This window comes from Pygocentrus nattereri, chromosome 29 (assembly GCF_015220715.1).
Source record: "Pygocentrus nattereri isolate fPygNat1 chromosome 29, fPygNat1.pri, whole genome shotgun sequence".
In the NCBI taxonomy this organism is placed as follows: domain Eukaryota; kingdom Metazoa; phylum Chordata; class Actinopteri; order Characiformes; family Serrasalmidae; genus Pygocentrus; species Pygocentrus nattereri.
Window position 1 is genome coordinate 6,585,329 of NC_051239.1, and position 23,162 is coordinate 6,608,490.

Below are 23,162 nucleotides of genomic sequence, written 5' to 3' on the forward strand. Positions count from 1 at the left end.
TAATCGAAGATGTAATTTCATTGATGTTAGCTGAAGTAACAGCACTTCAGATTCAATTCCTTTCTTTGTGCAAATTTCAAGCCACAAGTGACCTATTAGAGTGCTGAGCAATGCTGGAAGTTCATTGACAGTAAGGAATTCTGCAGACCTCTTGTGAATATAAATGATTCCTATTACTGCTGAGGTGCTCCCTTTCATTGACTAGTTATTTCTTTTATTTAAAACTTTGTGTATTTTTCAATTCTGTGTTCTATTAAAGTATTTATATAATATTATATAAACAACAAAATATTACTGGTTTACCTATGTGTCTTTAACCTCTGTGCAAAGCACTGTGTTAACACGTTTCTTAAGATCAAATCTGTTGCTGTTGGACTAGAACTAAAGTAGAAGGTGCTCTTTTAAAGGTAAAATTAGTATCTCTCTCTCACACACACACACACACACACACACACACACACACGAGCGCACATACTTCTCCCGGAAAGTGTCCTTCTCCTGGTCGCTCCACATGTTCATGACCTGTCTGTCTTTGTAAATCTTCATTGGGTCATCCATCAGACCATTCATGTTAATGAACTTTATCCTCTGCTGCTCCGCATCAAACAGCATCGGAGGAATCACTGCCAGCTGACGCATCTGCTTCTCTGAGTTCTACAGACAGCGTGAGAGAGAGAGCAAGTGTAGTAAGAGCGAGTGCAGAGAGCGCATGGAGAGAGAGAATGGAGAGAGAGAATGGAGAGGGGGGAGGGAGAGAGAGAGAGAGAGAGAGAGAGAGAGAGAGAGAGAGAGAGCGCTCTAAAATAAATAAATAAATAAATAAAAATGCTACACACACACACACACACACACACACACACACACACACACACACACGTACGTGTGTAGGAAGCGACTGAGCCACAAAACCTTCCCAGTTGTGAAACTGACAGCGGTGAGGGGTGTAACAAACGTCTAGACCAAAAATCAGAAGCATGCAGGCAGCGTGGCACTCAGTGTCTCCTCTTCCGCTGATCATGGTGAAAATAACAGTTGTGTCTGCGAGTGTTTGGGTTCTCACCTCTTGCTCTGAAATGCCGTCTATAATCTCAGACACTTCATGTTCACTTCGAGCAGCAGAAGCCAAACCTCCTCGCTGGCCCACTCGGCTGTACGGGAAAAAAACCACAATGATTCTTCAGCAAAGAATTCAATGAATCACTTGACATCCATTTCACCACGACTGGGACTGCAATGGATCACCAGCAGTTTTGCTGTAGAGGGGTGAACTATTCAGTTCATTAACGAAAGGCAAATCAACAATAAATAAATTTGGACTTTGTTCCTCATCATCAACCTGCATCTGTGTTCACCAGGCTGGTGTATTCACAGCTGCAGACACAGACGTAACAATCTGATAGGTGCCTGACACGAGGAGCAGGAAAAAGTACCAGATTACACATTCGATTATAATGAGCAGCACTGGGGGGTTTTGTTTTTAGCTGTACAGACCTGTCGTTTGTAGCCAGAGATTCAAGTGAGTCTGATGATATTAAAAAAAAATTACACAGATGGTTGTTTGAGGGTTGTTAAGTAAAGAAAGTGGTTCTATACAGAACCATAAATGTTCAATAAACTATTTGCATCCTTAAATGGTTCTTCAGCTTGACAGAGGATGTGTTCTATATGGTTTATACAGAACATTTTTGAAAATGTGTGTATGTAGGACCAAGAAGTGCGCTGAGCTTGTAACAGAAGAAGAACCGTTTTTTGTGTTAAACAGAACCATTTTCAGCCTGAAAAAACATTTAAGCATGCAAACGGTTCTTAGAGCGTCCATGGTTCTATATAGATCCTCTGTCTTTACTAATGAACCTTACACTCCCTACACGAAACGAGTGCCCTACATGCAAAACAGGGATCCACTTTAGTCAAAACACATGAAAAGAGTCAGTCATTTAGGTAAGATCTGGTAAGACGTCTAATGCACACTGGACAAGTCGCACCATGTAGTACCACACACAGCAAAAACCACAGCTATACGACATATTTTGACTTTTATTATCCCACTGGGGGAAATCTGCATTGTTACAGCAGTGCCCCCGCATAAATTACTAGAATAAAACTGAAATAAAGCATCATTTATCACATTAGATGTCAGCTAATCAGGCCTAACTCCATCTTTTTACCGGAAAATCGTATTAATATCAATACACAAATCGATGAATTCCAAATCTCACCTACTGTGAATTTCTGTGGTCTGAACAGGTCTTTAATTGAACAAAGTAATGGTAAAGTGCTGAGGTGGTGTGACACACTGAGCCATTAAACAGTGATCTGAGTCACCACACTGCGAAAAATGATATCCTGTCAAGTGAAATCATCTTAAAGTCTAGTTGATGGGTCTAATATTTCCCATTTTGAGATGGTTGTGCACCTACTATAATATAATCTAGCTGATTTCCAGAAGTAAGAAGTAAAATTCTCTCACTATACTGGCAGGAAAATGTCTAAAAACAAGACATAAAAATGTCTAGAAATAAATGATATGATCTGAAATTAAGCTTACAACAAATCTCAACAGGAGGGACCATTAGATTTCGTGACTGGATTTAAGATCATTTTCCTCGACAATAATCCATTTTTTTTAACGTACATTCATCAAAAAGGTTTCCCATTTGTAGACACTGCACAACACGAGGTGGCACATCTGGTGGCCCTTATTGAAATTAATATTAATATGAATTTTATCCCAACAGATTCTACTTATTACATTTCAAAATCAATGCAGCTGAATGAACTTTCAGGATGATGCATTGAACTTCAAACATGTACAAATAACAAAATATGATTCCACACAAATTATAAAGACTACACTACCCATATCCCCCCTTGCTTACTTCTGCATGCGCTCCTGCAGCTCCCTCTGCTTGCGAATCTCGGGGAACTGTTTCTCGTAGTACTCTCGGACCTTGCTCTCTTTGGCTCTGCGGCGAGGGTTGTTCTCTATACGCTCCACCTTCTTCTCCCACGCTTCCATCAGCTGATCATAGCGCTGACAAAACTTCTGCTCCTGTACACACAAACACAGATTTGCCTTTTGTTCCAATCTATACAATAAACTGTGGTATTATAAGAGGCAGTGATGATCTAAACAGTTCAAAGGGTAGATCTCTGTCTAGTAATTAAAGTATTGATAGACAGATGATTGATAGATCACTGATAGATACTGATAGATGCTGATTGATATGTTGCCTATACTGCTGTATTGCAATACTGAAATACTGATTGCTTTTCAGGTTTCGTAAATTTAAGCGATATATTTATTAGATAATAAAAATTACATTCATGATTTTTTGTGCATTTTGCACAAGAAGGACCTGTCAGTTATCTTTCCAAAAGTCTGAAGGGACCAGAGGCCAGATTGACAAAAGTTTAAGAAAAAAAAAAAAGTCACATCTTAAGAACTTTTTTAACTCCTTTCCTAGGGATAATTCTAGGAACAAGCAGCTTTCTTGAAAACGTTACGATTACGTTCATAAAGGTTCTTCACCTTACAACAGCATCACCCCTGCTGTAAGAGATGACGAGGTGAGCATCTAAAATCATCCTCTGCTACTCTTGCTTTCTGACGTCACCCCACAATTATCGCATTTTCTAGGGATTTTTTATTCCATTATCACCTCTGTACTCGAAACAGATTAAACAAAACAAAGGCAAACAAAAATGAAAAATGAAAAAAAAAAAATTTTCTGGCAAGCTGTAAACCGCAACACAGCCTACGTAAGAAAACAATGTAGGTTTTCTTAAGAAAACATTCGAGAACTTTCTCACAAACTTAGTTTTGTCTTAAGAAACACGAGTTTTTTCTTAAGGAAGTGTCTGTGAGTCTGGCCACTGACCTTACTAACGCAATCAAATCCTCGCAGCAATGTTTCAACATCTGGTGTAAAGCCTTCCCAGGAAAGTAGAAGCTGTTACTGCAGCAAAAGGTGGACAAACTTCCCCTTAACACCTCTAATTCACACGTTTATAAACCTGGCTCCAGGTACTGACACTGACATTCTGACTTGTATGGAGCACCATCACTCCAGAGAACCACACAGCCCAATGCTGGGGGGATTTATACCCCACTACATGATGCCTATCATCAAGCATGGTGACCTTTGGGCTCATGTGCAGCTGCTCCAGAGCTTCTTGTTCTATTAGTGCATGCTTTTCTAAGGAGATTACACAGGCTGTGTGTACAGTCTCTACAACTGAACACCTGTATCAGCACCTCAAAGTGGCTGAACTCACTAATTAGAGGGGCTGTCTGGACACTTTTGGACATCAAGTGTGTGCGTAAGTCCTATTTACCCATTGTTTGCGAGCATGATTTCTCCTTTTGAAGTACAGAATAAGCTTCTTCCTCATCACCTGATTTCTGGAGAGAGAAACAGAAGATTCAGTCAAGAGTAAAGAGACATAACCACAGTAATTTTGTTGCTATGGAGACCCTGCATCACTGCACTCATGCTTGAGAAGCAATGCATTAGCACATGAGAGCTTTAACCTGAGTAGGCCAGGGAGGGAAGACGGCAAATAAAAAAACACCACCAGAAAACACACTGTGAAGCCCAGAGTGCTTGAATGTATGTTTGTATACTTAATCTCTTCTATCAAACAGCAAAAGCTAAATAAATACAGCGCTATGGAAAAGTCAGAAATTTTTTATTTCATTTTCAGACAAAACGCCCTCAAGTTATTACCTTCTCAGGGGACGTTTCTGAGAAGATTGTGCACTAACATAATGAAGGAAGTTTCCAAACCCGGAGTTCAAAATATGTTTAAAAGCTCTAGAGAAAATGAGATGAGATTCTCAACAACCACCTGGCAGACCTGGCAGACACCAAACCTGCCCCCATCAGATAAACAGCACTTAAAGCTTTCATCTGTGAGAGAGAGGAGAAAATCAAACTGCTTCAGATCTGAAAACATCCACAGGTGTTTCTGTCCGTCCTTCCACTGTGAGAAGACCACTCAGCGCTGTGGGTCTGAAAGGATGTGTAGCTGATCAAGAAGAACCTCACTGAGAAAAGGAGACAGACATATCAAACAGAGAAGCTGACCAATGGACTGACCACCCCAAAGTCCAGACCACATCATCACTGAACGTGTTTGGGAATACTGGATTGTAAGAAACAGAAAATGTAACCAACTTCTAATACTAAACTTTGGAGGTGTGTAAAAAAAAATACCTGCAGATTTTTGTTGAAAAACTGAAAGATGTTTCTGTCCATCCCTCCACTGTGAGAAGACAACTCAGTGGGTCTGAAAGGATGTGTAGCCATCAAGAATCCCTTAGTAAGATCAGATGACCGCCCATCACTAAAGTCAATGTCATTTCTGACCACATAAAATAACAAGGGTTAATACTATTGGCTATCAGCTCCTGAGGATCTGTGATGATTTTCATCAGTCAGGCCTGTTAATATTATACAGATGTGAGCTTATATGATTCATCCGTTCATGTAAACAGTCATTATCTGATTAAAGTGAGTCAAACAGCACGACACGCAATGTGTTTATCTGAGCATCAGTTTAACATTAAGGTCAGACAAGTAATCAGCTTTAACTCTCTCTCTGCACAGATTAATTACACACCCTCGACACGCTCGCTCACTCTGTCTCTCTGCAGGTCAATCCAACAACAATGAATAACACTCTGTAGAAAACACCTTACTGATTTCTACTGCTGCACACAAGGCATAGATGTGCACTGAGGGTTTAGGCATTACTGGTCCAGTTTGGTAATTAGTTACCCCATTTGACAGGTCACATACTCAGTCAATAAGGATTCGATGTGTTTTTGGTGACAGTTATTTCTGGATTAAACAAACCAAAAGAAATAAAAATATAGGAAATATTTTTAGTGCCTAAAACTAAACATAATATTAAAACGGTATAATATAAAAACATAATATAAAAGCAGTATTTATTGTGTCCAATCTTTAGCTTTAGGACAGCTTCCATTCTTTTCAGGAGACTCACTTTCAGTTTCTCAAAGAATCTGCAGGGATAATTTTTACACACCTCCAAAGTTCAGTCTTACAAGTGGGACCATTTTCTGTTTCTTACAATCCAAACAATCCCAAACACATTCAGTGGTGCTGAGGTCTGGACTCTGGGGTGGTCAGTCCATTGTTCAGCTATTGTTTGATGTGTCCGTCTCCTTTTCTCAGTGAGGTTCTCCTCGAACAGCTACATGTCCTTTCAGACCCATTTCATCAGTCAGATGAGCACATTTCTGGGGGTCTACCAGGTCTTGAACGGTTATTATGAGATGCATTTTCCAGTTTCTCTAACTGTCAACCGTTTTTTGAACTCTTTTTACCCGTTTTACCCACTTGTTGACTTTCTCCTTCCTTATGCAAGTGGATGATCTCGTATCTAATGTCCTCATCTACTGAAAGAAATAGCTTGAACTTAATGGCTGTTTTGACTGGAACTGAATAAATGAATGGTTGTCACTGACTTTTGCTCAGAACTGTACATATTTAATTGCATACCATAATAACCAACTAACTGCATTTACATTTGAATTACATTCTCTGACAGGTTTGAGCTTCTATTTGAATTTTTTTCTCAAATAATGACAAAAATATGCAAAAATTGTTTTCATTCTGTAAATAAACAAAAACTTCATATCAAATTCAATTTATAATAAACTTTTTTCCTCTTACACTTACAAACACTAATGCAGTAGGGAGTAAAAGTCTACAATCCGCACTTTCAGTATGATTTCTCAGCTTGTCTCAGTGAGTTACACATGAACAATAATTCATACGAGATTACAGCGAGCTTTAGGTATCAGCAGACGACTGTGATGAGGGTTAAACAGTGTAGGTACAGCGACTGTGCTGTATTACAGCAGATGGCAGTGAGATTAGCTGCTGTGTGAGAGCCCCGTAAGCCAGAACTCACTCACACACACATTTGAGATTTAGCAGAGACCGTCATACATCAGCCCACATGTGCAGTACATATGAATTTCAACAACTACTAGGAGCCGCCAGAAACATTCAAACAAATAAGAAAACAGAGCACACATGCACTGCTGACACTGCAAAACCTACAGCACATCGAGTGAGTGAGTGCAGAGGAAAAGCCCCTTAAAATCCAAGAATTACTACATCTTAAAGTTTATTATGCAGTAACTACACAAACTCCAACGGAAACTGACCAAGTTATTGGGAATCAGCCATATAAGGAGTAAAAGCAGAAGCTCTGGACGTCTCTATACACAGCACTCATATATAAAGCAGTGACAGAGAAAAGGGGAGGGAGGTAGAGAGAGAGGAGAAAGACTGGAAAGAAGTTTAAAAAAAAGAGGAAAACTGTGAACAAGGAGAGAGAGAGAGAGAGAGAGAGAGAGAGGGAGGAAAGAAAGAAAAAGAAAAAGAGGAGAGAAAGAGTGCAAGGATGAAGAGATAAAGAGAACCAGAGAAAGAGAAGTAGGGTGACAGATCAGGCAGACAACATAGGAGAGGGGAAGACAAGTGGAAGAGAAAGAGGTGTGTAAGCAAACAGAAGGAGAAAAAAAAATAAAAGGAGAGGAGAAAGGAGAGAGACAGAGAGGAGGAAAAGAAACAGGAGAGGAAAAAAGAGAGAAGGATGAAATAAAAGGCAGAAAGAAGAGAGAAAAGAAAAGAGAGAAAGAAAGAGAGAAAAGACTTTCCCACCAGCAAGTGGTGCTCAGGTTAATAAAAGACTTGGAGAACAAAGCTCACAATTGTATCTGATCAAAGCACTGAACACACACACACACACACACACACACACACACACACACACACACTAATCACTGTGAGAAAATGATGGTCAGATTCAGCAGGAGACATGAAGAGGAAACAAAGGAATAAAACAGAACATCTTCTCTGTGTCTGTCAGAGTCACCGTCCAGCAGAAAGGGTGTTCACTCACTGATGGACACAGTGACCACTGATTATCACTGATTAACTGGGTACACTAAACATAAGCAGCTTGAATCAAAACAAACAAAACCCACACTGTAATCTATGAATACAGAGCAAGAAACAGTTCATACCAAACCACAATAATATCCACAGTTATAATAATAATATTAATAATAATAATATATAACACCCTATACCATGCAATTTTATAATAACACTCAATAACAATATAAATAATTGATCACTGCTTTAGTACAATAATACAATAAAACCCTCAATAACACTTAGAATACAACACCTCTAATGATAATACAATAATCATATTCATGCCAAGCCACAATAATAGACCAATAATTATACAATAATATAATAAAAGTCCTATTCACACCACATTACAATAATATTCTCAATACTTTTATACACACACACACAGATTACATATCTCATTCCTGCTTTAAGGGCCCACCCATGTCAATTTCCACATGAGTTATAAAAATGACAACCTCATTCAGGCTTGATCACAGTGATGCCTCCAATAGTCATGCAACCCCAATTCCAATGAAGTTGGGACGTTGTGTGAAACATAAATAAAAACACATTACGATGATTTGCAAATCCTTTTCAACCTGTATTCAATTGAATACACTACAAAGACAAGATATTTAATGTTCAAACAGATAAACTTTATTGTTTGCAAATATTCACTCATTTTGAATTTGATGCCTGCAACACGTCCCAAAGAAGTTGGGACAGGGGCAACACAAGACTGGGAAAGTTGAAAAGCCAGCATCTCTGATGGCCTGGGGGGGTGTTAGTGCCCATGGCAGGGGTAACTGGCACATCTGTGAAGGCCCCATTAATGCTGAAAGGTACATACAGGTTTTGGAGCAACATCTGCTGCCATCCAAGCAGCGTCTTTTTCAGGGGCGTCCTGCTTATTTCAGCAAGACGATGCCAAGCCACATTCTGCACGTGTTACAACGGCGTGGCTTCGTAGTAAAAGAGTGCGGGTACTAGACTGGCCTGCCTGCAGTCCAGACCTGTCTCCTACCGAAAATGTGTGGCGCATTATGAAGCTCAAAATACGACCACAGAGACCCCGGACTGTTGAGCAGCTGAAGCTGTACATCAAGCAAGAATGTGAAAGAATTCCACCTACAAAGCTTCAACAATTAGTGTCCCCAGTTCCCAAACGCTTACTGAGTGTTGTTAAAAGGAAAGGTGATGTAACACAGTGGTAAACACGCCCCTGTCCCAACTTCTTTGGAATGTGTTGCAGGCATCAAATTCAAAATGAGTGAATATTTGCAAACAATAAAGTTTATCAGTTTGAACATTAAATATCTTGTCTTTGTAGTGAATTCAATTGAATACAGGTTGAAAAGGATTTGCAAATCATCGTATTCTGTTTTTATGTTTTACACAACGTCCCAACTTCATTGGAATTGGGGTTGTACAATGACATAACATCAATCATCCATCTCAACCCCAACAGGACTCAATGACGACCTCAATAATACTAATACAGTTATATCATATCACTAAGAAGCACATTCACTCCAACCCACAGCAGCACTGTTTTTGCCCAGCTCAGCTGCGTCCCTGCAGTGATGAATAAGATCTGAGGAGCTGAAAGCGCTGAGGTCAGGCTGACGCGAGTGGTGCTACATTAACCATCGCTGCATGGGGAAATGAGAAGGAAGGAAAGAAGAGCAATACTCACATTTTGATGTTCTCATGGTACTGCTTCGTATCTGATGGCTGGTTATAGAGAGGCTGCAATGGGGAGAGAGAGAAAAAGAGAAGGGGAGGGAGAGAGAGTGAGAGAGAGAGAGAGAGAGAGAGAGAGAGAGAGAGAGAGAGAGAGAGAGAGAGAGAGAGAGAGAGAGAGAGTTAGAAGAGATGAAAGCACTAGAGTTCAGTTTCAGAAAGACACCTGGCACCCCCCTTTCCCCAGCCCATCTCTCTGCTCAGAATTTTCTACCCATTTCCCATCCAAGGTCAGTGTACACACAGCAGCACAACAACAAAACAAAGAAAAGGACTGTAGGCTTCTTACAAAAACAACGCGACCGCCATCACCAGCGGTAACAGTACACCTGTAATTACCGACTACACACACTGCAGTGCTGCAATCGGGGGGGTTGTGGGGTGTGTTGGTTTCTTTACGGGGAATTAAAGTGGAAATTGAAACTAACGTTCTAACCTCGGGACATCACTTTTGAAAGGGGAAACCAGAGAGATTTTAAAGAGGAAATCCCCCGGTATCCTCGGTTAACCTCCTGACAGTGAATCACTGTGCTCTTACTCTTCGGCAGACGAGTCTCAAACCTCCACTAATGCTGTTTAATCATTAGCACAATCAGGCACATGCTGATACCTGAAGACCACGAGGCTGTGTCTGTGTTTTCACGCGTTATCGGATGGATGGTGGATTTAGCCATGTTAGCTTGTGCCTCGTGAGTCCTGGTGTGTGTAAACATTCGCAAATTGATTAGGGAGCGTGTGCGCGCGCACACACACACACACACACACATCTGGAAACTCCACAGCTAACAGCCCTAACAGCGGGAGGTAACGAGTAATCGTGGGAGGAGTGTCTGATTCTGAACCTACTCAGAATATAGACATGTACTAGCAGTGGGTGGTATGACCTTATCACAGCATAACTACAATTTCAACAAAAAAAAATATATATATATATTTTAGATTCATAAGAAAACCTATTTCTGTGGATCAACAGCAGTTTATTACTGTGGAAAGTCCCTTCGTACGGACAGACAGATGCTTTATTGATCCCAAAGGAAATTTAGCCATTCTGACTATAAATGGAACTGAGCAATATACAGATAAACCCTTAACTTGAAGTAAACACCCAAATTTCTCAAGATACCTATCGCATACATGCGCCCCTCACACTTGTGTGTAGAGTCAGACTCCGCTGCAGCTACAGTGAAGGTTAGAGTCCATCAGCGCCAGATCAGATGCTGATCGTTGTTGTTGTGTTGTTAACCCGAGGCTGCCGCATCAGGCAGTGTGAAAAGAAGCAGAAGTGCAGCTACCAGGCTAAAGGCTAAGCCCAAGAGATAAACCACTCCTGTCATATGGCCCTCTAATGTCTCCCTTGAAAAACCACATTAACGTTACCTTCAGCCTGCACCTGACCACACAGGGGAATATGACTCAGCCACTGTTGCGCTTCCTGTGCTTATTTTGGGCACACTGGAGTAAAGGTGAAGGCGAAACTAATACCTTAAGAAGAACCTCAACCACAAAATAGTACTTCGTCCAATACGATGTCCATACATGCACACACATCCACATATTCCCCACAAATACTGCACAAAAGTGGACACTCTGAACACAGTGAATGTCTGGTTATCATCTATTTATCTGTATCCAACAGAGAAGTTACAACAACCAGGTTTACTAACTAAACCTCAAAATGAACCTTAAGTCAGGTAAGTAAAAGTACTCAAACATTAGAGGCTCATACCGCACACTAGTTCAGTGTATTATCCATTTACACTTGATTTGGGAAACTTCAATGTGTGATCTGTCATCTCTTTCTTGCACACATTTTATAGACATTTTTTGACAGATTAATTCAACTCAATAATTTTCTTTGAAAACATTACTGAAATCTTGACTCAGCTGAGTTGGATTGACTCAGCTGAGTTGCATTTTGAGATATCTGGTCTGAACATGACGTGTCTATATTTGGATTAGTGGAGGTGCTTTAACGTTCAAAGCCTGGGGCTTTTCTAGTTGGCTACTGTTCAGTTGAACCCAAGAGGTTATAAAATTGTTAAAATAATGTAAAAAACTGAATAAAGTATAAATTGCACGATACATTTACAAATTCAACCAGGTGTCCAAAGACACTTCCGAGCCCATTGTATGTACTCATTTTGGTCCATAGTTGCACTTATGCCAACATCTCCAAGACCCACTTCTAGTGCAGACATTAAGGCCCAATCAACATTTCTTATTTTTAATGGTACCCCTTGTTTTCCAGTGTCACCTCACCTCTTGGAACCAACTTAGAAGTGATGGTGGTTGTAATTCTCCCTCTGAAATGCGACCCTCAAATAAAAAGAGCATCACTTCATTAACAGCTACCAGCGCCGCTCTGTAGGCGACCCGGCCAGTCAGCAGTGACAGCAGAGGAGGGGAAAGTTCAGCTCCTCACTGCTGGGCTTTAGTCACATTTAGGGCATCATACGCCTTCAAAGAGGGGGCAATTACTTATTATCACCCCCCCAATTCATCAGTGTTATGAAGCTGAAGTCAGATATTCACCAGCTTCTTGCTCAAATTTTCCTGATCCACCTTAAATGGATCTGCAGGACTATTTAAGGTGGAACAGGAAAGCTAGCAAGCCCACTCCCGCGACTATTTGCAATTTTTATGTTTGTTATGAAGAAAACGACCACAATACATTGAAACGACATTAAACCAAGATAATATGATGGTTATCGTAACGTTTTAGCAGAGAACGTTTCTTTGGACTCTTGTGCCACCATCTTGCTGGTTTTTCTCTTTTACTCATGACACTGTGTTTGAAGTAGTGACTCTGAAAAACCTCAGTTTGGAGGCTCATGTAGCCCCAACACTTCGCCCTGCACCTCTATCTCACAAAAATCTGGACACCCTGCCCCTAGATGTGAACATGCAAAACGAGGGGCTAAGGGCAGTGCAGGGGCAACAGGTGAGATGTGGTTTATTTATACCACCTGTTTTATAACAAATAAGCAGCTTCACCCAATTAATAACTACGGTACTAACTAACTGAATTATTCTGATGTGACTGCTTGTATTTAACGTATATCTGCATTATTATAATGTATATACATTCCACTCTTTTTTCAGTTATGCCACTCTAGTTCAGGTTTGCATCTGCTCCCATGGTCACCAAGACTCTGAGCCTTTTGCGTTTGCACTATGACAGTGAAAACAGGGCCCATTATATCTATATATACACACGCATAAACAAACCCAGTTACAACGATCCAGTTCAGCAGTGCTGAACGACCAAGGTTAATAAGGCCGAACTGTCACTTCACACATTTTAAGGTTCATTGCGATTTTTGATTCTGTTGAAACCAAAATGTTCTAATTTTTAACGCTGAAATGGTGCTAAACATGTACTTAGAATGAGCTACTCTACTGGAGGTCAGTCTTACACTTGGGATTTAATTTGTAGTTTGTTTATGAGATCTCAAACTTTTTTAACGCCTCCTGTACTGCCGTCTAACAAAATAACCTCAAAAAAAATCACAAACATTTAAAAGACTCTTTGGAAAAACAAAACCCTGTCACTTGAGCGTGGGGGTGTATATGCCCTGCCCACTTTACTATAACAAGATGCACCCAGATGCCTAGTATTGATATCTGACCGCAGTTTCCACAAAAGATGGTAAACAAGAGACACAGAAAATGAAGCTCATATCAGAGGATCAAAGACACATTTACAACGTGAAATGTTTTTACACTGCAATCTTAGTTACCTCAATAATGGACTTCACAAAACACTGATACTGCTAAAGGCAGTAATATGCAAACCAATCATAACCAAGCATCCTGACCGATCTGACCTCTAAATGAGTGGTGTTATAGAGACAGAGATGAAGAATCAGTAGTTCAGACTCACCAGCTCCACTCGGGGTCCGAGTCCCTCCAGGATGCGGTGTGCCTCCTCCGCTTTTTTCTGTTCAGGAAACACACACATACACACACACATCAATGGTCTGGCTGCACGTTTCCAGTCTCCACGGCAACAAGCACGTCTCATTCGCACTGGCGCTCAATCATAAACAATGAACTGTACACTGGCCATTAAAAGAGCTTATCAAAACCACACACTAACTCAGCTCCCCACACTCTCTCTCTCTCTCGCTCGCTCTCTCTCTCTCTCTCTCTGGCTGAGAGAGTTAAAGGGGAGGGAGAGATAGATGGACAGCAGTATGGGCTGGTGGCAGACAGAGCTGTGGCTGCAGCACTAATCCTATCAGATGAAAGGGAGTGAGCGAGCGAGAGAGAGAGAGCTGCTACTTTTCTTTCCTCTTCCTGAAGTGCTCTTACTAAACCAGCCTCGCTTGGCAACCAACCACAAAGGAAAAACAGAAAAGAACTAGTAGACATGCAAAAACCTCACACAGTGTCCTCAAATATACTCAAAATACCTCCTCCAGGCTTCCTAAATTACTCACCAAAACCTGGCACAATGTCTCCTCTTAGACAGAGAGCAAGACAACTAATCCGCAAGAAACACAGCGGAAGAGGAGTTACATTAACAGATATCTACAAAAACAGTGAGGATGCCAATGACCTAGAGAGCCATCTAGAGAGCTAAACGAGCTAGAGAGCCATCTAGAGAGCTAAACGAGCTAGAGAGCCATCTAGAGAGCCATCTAGAGAGCTAAACGAGCTAGAGAGCCATCTAGAGAGCTAAACGAGCTAGAGAGCCATCTAGAGTGCTAAACGAGCTAGAGAGCCATCTAGAGAGCTAAACCAACTAGAGAGCTATCTAGAGAGCTAAACGAGCTAGAGAGCTATCTAGAGAGCTAAACAAACTAGAGAGCTAGCTAGAGAGCTAAACGAGCTAGAGAGCTATCTAGAGAGCTAAACGAGCTAGAGAGCCATCTAGAGAGCTAAACGAGCTAGAGAGCCATCTAGAGAGCTAAACAAACTAGAGAGCTAGCTAGAGAGCTAAACGAGCTAGAGAGCTATCTAGAGAGCTAAACGAGCTAGAGAGCCATCTAGAGAGCTAAACGAGCTAGAGAGCCATCTAGAGAGCTAAACGAGCTAGAGAGCTATCTAGAGAGCTAAACCAACTAGAGAGCTATCTAGAGAGCTAAACGAGCTAGAGAGCTATCTAGAGAGCTAAACAAACTAGAGAGCTAGCTAGAGAGCTAAACGAGCTAGAGAGCCATCTAGAGAGCTAAACGAGCTAGAGAGCCATCTAGAGAGCTAAACGAGCTAGAGAGCCATCTAGAGAGCTAAACGAGCTAGAGAGCCATCTAGAGAGCTAAACCAACTAGAGAGCTATCTAGAGAGCTAAACCAACTAGAGAGCTAGCTAGAGAGCTAAACCAACTAGAGAGCTATCTAGAGAGCTAAACCAACTAGAGAGCTAGCTAGAGAGCTAAACCAAATAGAGAGCTATCTAGAGAGCTAAACGAGCTAGAGAGCTATCTAGAGAGCTAAACCAACTAGAGAGCTATCTAGAGAGCTAAACCAACTAGAGAGCTAGCTAGACCAACTAGAGAGCTAGCTAGAGAGCTAAACGAACTAGAGAGCTAGCTAGAGAGCTAAACGAACTAGAGAGCTAGCTAGAGAGCTAAACGAACTAGAGAGCTAGCTAGAGAGCTAAACGAACTAGAGAGCTAGCTAGAGAGCTAAACGAACTAGAGAGCTATCTAGAGAGCTAAACGAACTAGAGAGCTATCTAGAGAGCTAAACGAACTAGAGAGCTAGCTAGAGAGCTAAACGAACTAGAGAGCTATCTAGAGAGCTAAACGAACTAGAGAGCTAGCTAGACAGCTAAACGAACTAGAGAGCTAGCTAGAGAGCTAAACCAGCTAGAGAGCTATCTAGAGAGCTAAACGAACTAGAGAGCCATCTAGAGAGCTAAACCAGCTAGAGAGCCATCTAGAGAGCTAAACGAACTAGAGAGCCATCTAGAGAGCTAAACGAACTAGAGAGCCATCTAGAGAGCTAAACGAGCTAGAGAGCCATCTAGAGAGCTAAACGAGCTAGAGAGCCATCTAGAGAGCTAAACGAACTACAGAGCTAGCTAGAGAGCTAAACGAGCTAGAGAGCTATCTAGAGAGCTACACGAGCTAGAGAGCTATCTAGAGAGCTACACGAGCTAGAGAGCTATCTAGAGAGCTACACGAGCTAGAGAGCTATCTAGAGAGCTACACGAGCTAGAGAGCTATCTAGAGAGCTACACGAGCTAGAGAGCTATCTAGAGAGCTAAACGAGCTAGAGAGCTATCTAGAGAGCTAAACGAGCTAGAGAGCTATCTAGAGAGCTAAACGAGCTAGAGAGCTATCTAGAGAGCTAAACGAGCTAGAGAGCTATATAGAGTGCTAAACGAGCTAGAGAGCTATCTAGAGTGCTAAACCAGCTAGAGAGCTAAACGAGCTAGAGAGCTATCTAGAGAGCTAAACGAGCTAGAGAGCTATCTAGAGTGCTAAACGAGCTAGAGAGCTATCTAGAGTGCTAAACGAGCTAGAGAGCTATCTAGAGAGCTAAACCAACTAGAGAGCTATCTAGAGAGCTAAACGAGCTAGAGAGCTATCTAGAGAGCTAAACGAGCTAGAGAGCTATATAGAGTGCTAAACGAGCTAGAGAGCTATATAGAGTGCTAAACGAGCTAGAGAGCTATCTAGAGAGCTAAACCAACTAGAGAGCTATCTAGAGAGCTAAACCAGCTAGAGAGCTATCTAGAGAGCTAAACCAGCTAGAGAGCTATATAGAGTGCTAAACGAGCTAGAGAGCTATATAGAGTGCTAAACGAGCTAGAGAGCTATCTAGAGAGCTAAACCAACTAGAGAGCTATCTAGAGAGCTAAACCAGCTAGAGAGCTATCTAGAGAGCTAAACCAGCTAGAGAGCTATATAGAGTGCTAAACGAGCTAGAGAGCTATATAGAGTGCTAAACGAGCTAGAGAGCTATATAGAGTGCTAAACGAGCTAGAGAGCTATATAGAGTGCTAAACGAGCTAGAGAGCTATATAGAGTGCTAAACGAGCTAGAGAGCTATCTAGAGAGCTAAACCAACTAGAGAGCTATCTAGAGAGCTAAACCAGCTAGAGAGCTATCTAGAGAGCTAAACCAGCTAGAGAGCTAGCTAGACAGCTAAATGAACTAGAGAGCTAGTAACCTAGACAGGCAGCTAAGAAACACAGGGAGCTAGTTAGTTAAAAAGGTAGTCAGGAAGAGCGCTAAATAGCTGGTTATCTGGAAAGATAACTATAACTAGTTATCTAGATAGAAAGTTAGCTAGAACGCTGATCAGTTTGAAAGATGCTTTGATTCTGTATTGTCAGAACAGTTACAGTGGGAATGTTTGAGACAGCACAGTGGACAACACACTCGCCCCACACAGTAACACTGTATAATACCGCCGCTGTCTGAACAAAACCTCGTATCTCCAGTGTTGTTCAGCAGCGATATGCTAATAAGAGTCCTTAAATTACATTTACTTAAATAAAAGCTTTTGTTTATTATGTAAGGATTCGTTTTGAACGTTGATCAAGTAAAAAGCTGCAGCACGTTACGACTTATCACCCAAAACACAATATAACACAAAATTCTCAGACATCGCAAACAATCGCACCATGGCTCAATTATTGTACTGCATCATATAACGGGGCCTGGACAGCCCTACTAATTAAATAACTAGCCTACAGGTTATCAGACTTCTAAAGAACACTCCAATACAGATGGTCATTGTTCATCGGTCTTGCTTTTAGAACGGCAGCCAAAATTAGAGAAACTCTCCTAAAACACACAAATCCTGCTATAAGTGCTCTATAAATTACTCCGAGAGCTTTTATCAGCATTTTTCTGACTACTGCAGACAGCATTAGCTTGCAAACAGCATCCTGAAGAAAGTGTGAAGTTTGTCACTTGTGCATGTGCATGTGCGAGTGTGTATAAGGTGAGAAACACACTGAGTGTTCATACATTTAACTCGGCATCAGTGAACGCAACAGGAAAGTAATAGTGTCTGCGCACTGAGCTAATTGGCACAAACAGACGTGAAACATACGAAGACATTAATGACTTAAAGCTGCAGTGACACAGCTGGAACAGTGACACAGTCAAACCAAGATTAGACCAAACCAGCCTGAGCACGGCACATTTTTCCTTTTTGATGGGCGTTATTATTTATTAACTCAGACATGAAAACAAATACTCGATGTGGTTATAATAATAATAAAGTAGGTGCATATTATTTGGCCAATGAAAGTTACTGTCTATTCTACTACTGTGTAAATAGTGCCTCCTGTCACATTATCCAGAAGAGCTAGAGAATGACCAACACTAACTGTGCACCTACAGACGGACTATAGTCCTTAACCTTACGCCAGAAGGGTGGAGATGCAAGAGGGTGGTTTCTAATAAAGTGGCTGCAGAACGCACACAGCTTATAAAGGGGAATTCCATCGATTGCTCGAAATTTCTGCACAGTATAATCATTGAGATATAAGAAAAACATTTAGAATTTTTTTTCTCCCTGAAATGCTTTATTCTAGAGAAACTTTCAGACTCCGATCTCTTTACAGTGGAGGTGATGGGAACCAGGGATATCTACAACGTCTACAACACAAATACAGACATTTATTCACTGAACAAAACCACCAGTGAACCGACACGTGTCTTGAGTTTTTATATGTAGCGTTAATGATGATGAAAATAAGTTGGGGGCTATTCCACCTTGGAACGCCCTGTCTGTGCCACTCCACTCTTTATCTCTACTTTATCTATCACTCCACTTTATCTCTAAACTACTGACCAGTGTCTCGGACATCAGGCAGCACATTTCTGAACAATTCCTGTAATAACTTTCTGTGAGGGAGCTTTCAGGGGTCTTTAGACGTCTGGTTCCTATCACCACCACTGTGAACAATTCTGACTCTAACTTTCTCTAGAACGGAGCGTTTCACACCAAACCACTCAATGATTTTATGTACATCATATCAATTACCTGCAGCAAAAAAATGGAAAAGCTCCCCTTTAACATATCCTGAGCAGTGATTCACTAGAGTGTCGCCACCAGAGGGAGTGCTAGCATCAAACACAAACGTTTTCTTCTTCTGTACGTCGCAATACTTTATGGCTCTTGTCTGTGAATGAGCGTAAACAGTTGTTAAGGGTGATTCTAAGCTGGAGTGTATTTATGTACCACAGTAGGGCCGCTGTGCTTTATGGGAGGGGAAGAACTTCTGGGAAAGAGAGTGAGCGAGCGAGCGAGCGAGTGAGCGTGTGTATGCTACAGAGTGATTCAGCACATCTGGCTGCTTTGTGTCTGAGTAATAAACAGGGTTGGGGGGTTCACAGTGCACAGAGTTCAGCTCTAATCAGATTTCTCTAGATAATACACTTTTCTAGGTATGAGGCGAAGAACTGGGCTAGCTTTATAACACACAAAGATTTTTACTTCTATAAACCAAATGTCACATCCAATGTGTGTGAGAACTGGTGAGAATATCCGTATGTGTGTGTCTGCACTGTGAGTGGGTGTGACATGAGTGCATGCCTGTGTAAAAGAGTGTGTAATATCAGTGAAAACATTGAAAGCACAACACACAAACATTGCATCTCGGCAGACACGGAATACACACAAAGCACTGTGTTTAATTTTGAAGTTTCATGCACGAAAGTGGATGGCAAGCTGATGTAAATAATGCTAGCATGGCAACGACTCCTTGAATATATTACAAACACAAGCAGCTCGTTAGCTGAGGGACTAATTTCTACAGACCAAATTCATTGTAAACACCAAGGTCGGCTTTATGTCCGAGTGGATAACTCACATCCAGTGCAGTTGGAAGCATCAGTAGCAGTAAACACCAATAGAAGAGACAAAACTGTGGCAATAAAGGTAAAATCTTACTGTATTTGAGGCTGTAAAGTCAAATGAACCCTTTAAATGTAACCCAGCACCAATTTCCAGATTTCCAAAGCAGGCAGAGCTGCTAAAGCTACTAATGAGGGATCCTCTGTCTTTGGCAACACATGTTGCTGAAAGCAAAAGCAATTCAGTTAATTCTTTACTCTTTCAGGTGGGCACAGTCACTGAGCACCATTACGTCACCAACACATGCACCAGAACGCAAACCAGATGGTATACTGACGTTTAAATGGCTATTTTTTAGAATGATATCTTTGTAAAGAGTTTGCTAAGTGAAATAAGCTCACTGAGATGCTATCTTGTGCTAGTCTTCACACTCAGAATAATGTCAGCTTTGCTTGATTCTGCGTACGTCTAGACGATTGTGTGAAGGAGAGCAGAACAGTGCAGTATATCGTCTCTTAGCAGCCTATTAGTTAAGCTACTAGCAAACAAAGAAGCTAAGTGGTCGAATCAGATGCTGTAGAGAGGCAAGAAAGGCCAGAAAGATGTTTAAATTATTGGCTCTGGTTATTTTAATGGTGCCTATTTCTCCTATAGTTACATAAGTTGTGTTCAATTTGGTTATATCACTTTAAGCCGGAGGTTAGGGAACTGGCCCTGTGACCGGAAGGTTGCCGGTTCGATCCCCAGAGCCGACAGTCCATGACTGAGGTGTCCTTGAGCAAGAGACCTAACCCCCAACTTCTCCCCAGGCACCGTGGATAGGGCTGCCCCCCGCTCCGGGCAAGTGTACTCACTGCCCCCTAGTGTGTGTGTGTTCACTAGTGTTTATGTGGTGTTTCGCTTCACGGATGGGTTAAATGCGGAGGTGGAATTTCCCCGTTTGTGGGATTTAAAAAGTGCCACTTAACTTAATGTCCTTTCAGTTTGACATAGATCAAACTCCCGAGTGGCCCAACCATCTACGCGTTGGCCCCGTCATCCGGAGATTGTGAGCTCAATCCCCAGTGATGCCACAGCCGTCAGTGGCCAGGAGTCCAAGAGAACACAATTGGCCTCACTCTTTCTGGGTGGGTGGGTAGGACCCCCCACCCCCATCACTCATCACGATGCTAGTCAGCGATGCTAGGCATCTGTTAGCTGATGTAACAGATCTGTCAGTTGGCGCTTTCCTCCGAGCGTGTTCGGCTGTCTAATGACTGTTCGTAAAGAGGCAGTGGCGCTTCACTGGTCTTGGAGGAAATCTGTGCTGGTGGTACTGTGTGATTGGAGGAGTCCTAACTAGGGTGTGGAGTTGGAAACAAGAAACTTGGGGGGGAAACGACTGTGTGGCTGAAAAGTTAGAATGCTGACTAGTTGCTTTACTGTCTTTATCTAATAAGCGACAACCGCAGAGTAATAAGCTAATCCATGTAAAGTCAGTTTACAAAATGATTCACTGTATTCAATCTAAAGTGTATCCAGTTTTATTGCTTCCCAGTCCTAATATTTTAAGTGCTAGGCTGCCAATTACTGCTCCAAAATTGATTGATTTTCGGTATGAAAATAACGTCTAATGCAAGGTTTTGTTTTTTTGCCATGGTGAATTAATAGTCTGATGTGATCAAATCTGACTGCGTTAGTTACTTCTAGAGCTTAGACCATGAATATTTCTCATTCTTGCCGTTTCTGTAGCAGATTTCATGGGATTGTGTTGAAAGTTAATGTATTATTTTGTAGTGGTCACTTCATTTCTGATGTGTGCAGGACAGACTCTAAACTAAAATTTGATAGCTTTATAGTGCTGTGAATACCATACAACCTCATACTGTTCAACTAGATGAGCACTAGCAATTCCTTTCTACTGGCGTTGGATGAGCTGTTTCTGCTAATGCAGCGGAGCAGCTGCTAAAGCAAAGCACTTCTGCTATGGTTTTGCTTTCAAGCAGGCCTGACTTGTGAGTGAAACACTTGCTGTCTGATTAAGTGCCTTTTGTTCATGTTTGTGTGAGCACGCCACTCGTCATAACTAACAGAAAATGTACTCGAAGCTTAATAACCGCCTGCTCACATTTCACACTCCTATATTTAGATAAAGTGCAGCCTCTCAATCTCAGTCAAAACATGGCGCTTTCATATTTCACTGACAAATAGCGCCACACTGCTAAACTTGGAGATCTGAATTACCTTGGATGATTCCTGTTTATATCATCCCTAAAGATCCTTTATGATCCTTCATGAGTGTTTTAACATAAGTGTTTTATACACCACTCCTGATTCTACAGTACAGAGAACAGTTATTAGCTGAGCTTGTGTATGAAGTCTATTGTCCTTACCCTGTTCTCGTCATAGATGATCTGCACAAGGCTGCGGTGTTTGGCCTCACTTGGAGGAGGAGAAATACTTCGCTCCGGCTCCTGCGGCTTTGCTGCCTCTTCTTCCAGCTGTTGCTAAAGCGGGAAAAACCACAAAGAAAGGAACAGAAGTGGTAAGTATATGATAAGAATGTGGGGGAAAATCTCCCTAACCAAACCTTCAACTCTCACGTCATCAGCTGCCCCAAAGGTCATCAGAGGGGACTATAAATGGAAAAATGCAGAAGCAGAAGTGAGAAAAGATGAGTAAAAGCTGAGAAAGATTTCCATTGTAGCTTCCACGGAAATGTCCTGGCACAAACCCAATAACCCTATCAGTGTGTTCGCTCACGCCGGCCCGATTCGACCTGCGTGTACATCCTGAGATACACTCGAAGAAGAAGAGGAAAAATGCAATAACGCATCGCGCAGTGTTGATCTGAAGGTGGTGCCGAAAGATCTGAAGGCTGTTTTGGACCAAAATAACATTCAAAAGCTAATCTAAAATGGAAAAACCCAATAAGCATTTCATCACAATCCCATAAGGGTTAAATACAGTGTGCAAAATAGTGAAAAAATCGTAGTATTGATCATTTTATTTTGTTGTTTTTATGCGGCACTACTGGTTCTCAGCAAGCAATAATGTGATGCAAATCTCATCATGAACTTTTATTCTGATGTTATTTCAATCAAATTAAAATCAGAAACTTACACCTTTGATACAAAGCTGTGAAATATTACAAGCTGACATACCAGCTAGATAGCAGCAAATTCCAAAAACTGGAATAACTGACACAGAAAGAAGTGGAAAATATGACCATTTTCATCACTACTGTGATAAATTGTGTCACACATTCTTTTCTGAGTACATCACGGATATCGCCGGTACTGACCAACTGCATGTTTCACTACAAAGAGAGCATAAGTGGCCCTGTTCAAATGGATTTAGTGTAAAAAAAGCACTGTACTCATAGTTTTTGGTAGCAAGCTGGACAGTTGGAAATAAAGGGAATGCAGCAGCAGTGGTCGCCACGCTGGGGCGGCATTATATCCCTCTGGCCGATGTTTAGCACTGGGCATGCTGACCTTAGGCCCATGTCCTGCTCCAGAGCGTCTCAATCTATCGGCCAATGCTTTTCTGCCTGTATAGGTGATGGGTGCAGCTTAAAGTAGCTGAGCTCATAATCAGAACAGCTGTCTCAATACTTTTGGACATAGTGTGCTTTAAAATTAGTGGATCTGCACAATATCAAGGGTGTATCTGTAAATTAGCACTCTCACTCTGGAGTGTGTTATGATGA

General features: G+C 41.5%; 1 protein-coding gene across 3 annotated transcripts in view; it reads right to left on the minus strand.

Annotated features, from left to right (window-relative positions):
* Positions 1 to 23,162, minus strand: part of ncor2 (nuclear receptor corepressor 2) — a 170,332-nt gene that overhangs the window by 62,573 nt on the left and 84,597 nt on the right. For all 3 annotated transcript variants that reach the window (XM_037536067.1, XM_037536065.1, XM_037536066.1), the window contains exons 6-12: positions 21,844 to 21,957; positions 13,591 to 13,647; positions 9,661 to 9,713; positions 4,339 to 4,405; positions 2,880 to 3,052; positions 1,061 to 1,148; positions 476 to 654 (exon numbers count right to left, since the gene is read on the minus strand). In XM_037536067.1, coding sequence (XP_037391964.1) covers positions 476 to 654; positions 1,061 to 1,148; positions 2,880 to 3,052; positions 4,339 to 4,405; positions 9,661 to 9,713; positions 13,591 to 13,647; positions 21,844 to 21,957 — 731 coding nt within the window. The remainder of the gene's footprint in view (positions 1 to 475; positions 655 to 1,060; positions 1,149 to 2,879; positions 3,053 to 4,338; positions 4,406 to 9,660; positions 9,714 to 13,590; positions 13,648 to 21,843; positions 21,958 to 23,162) is intronic.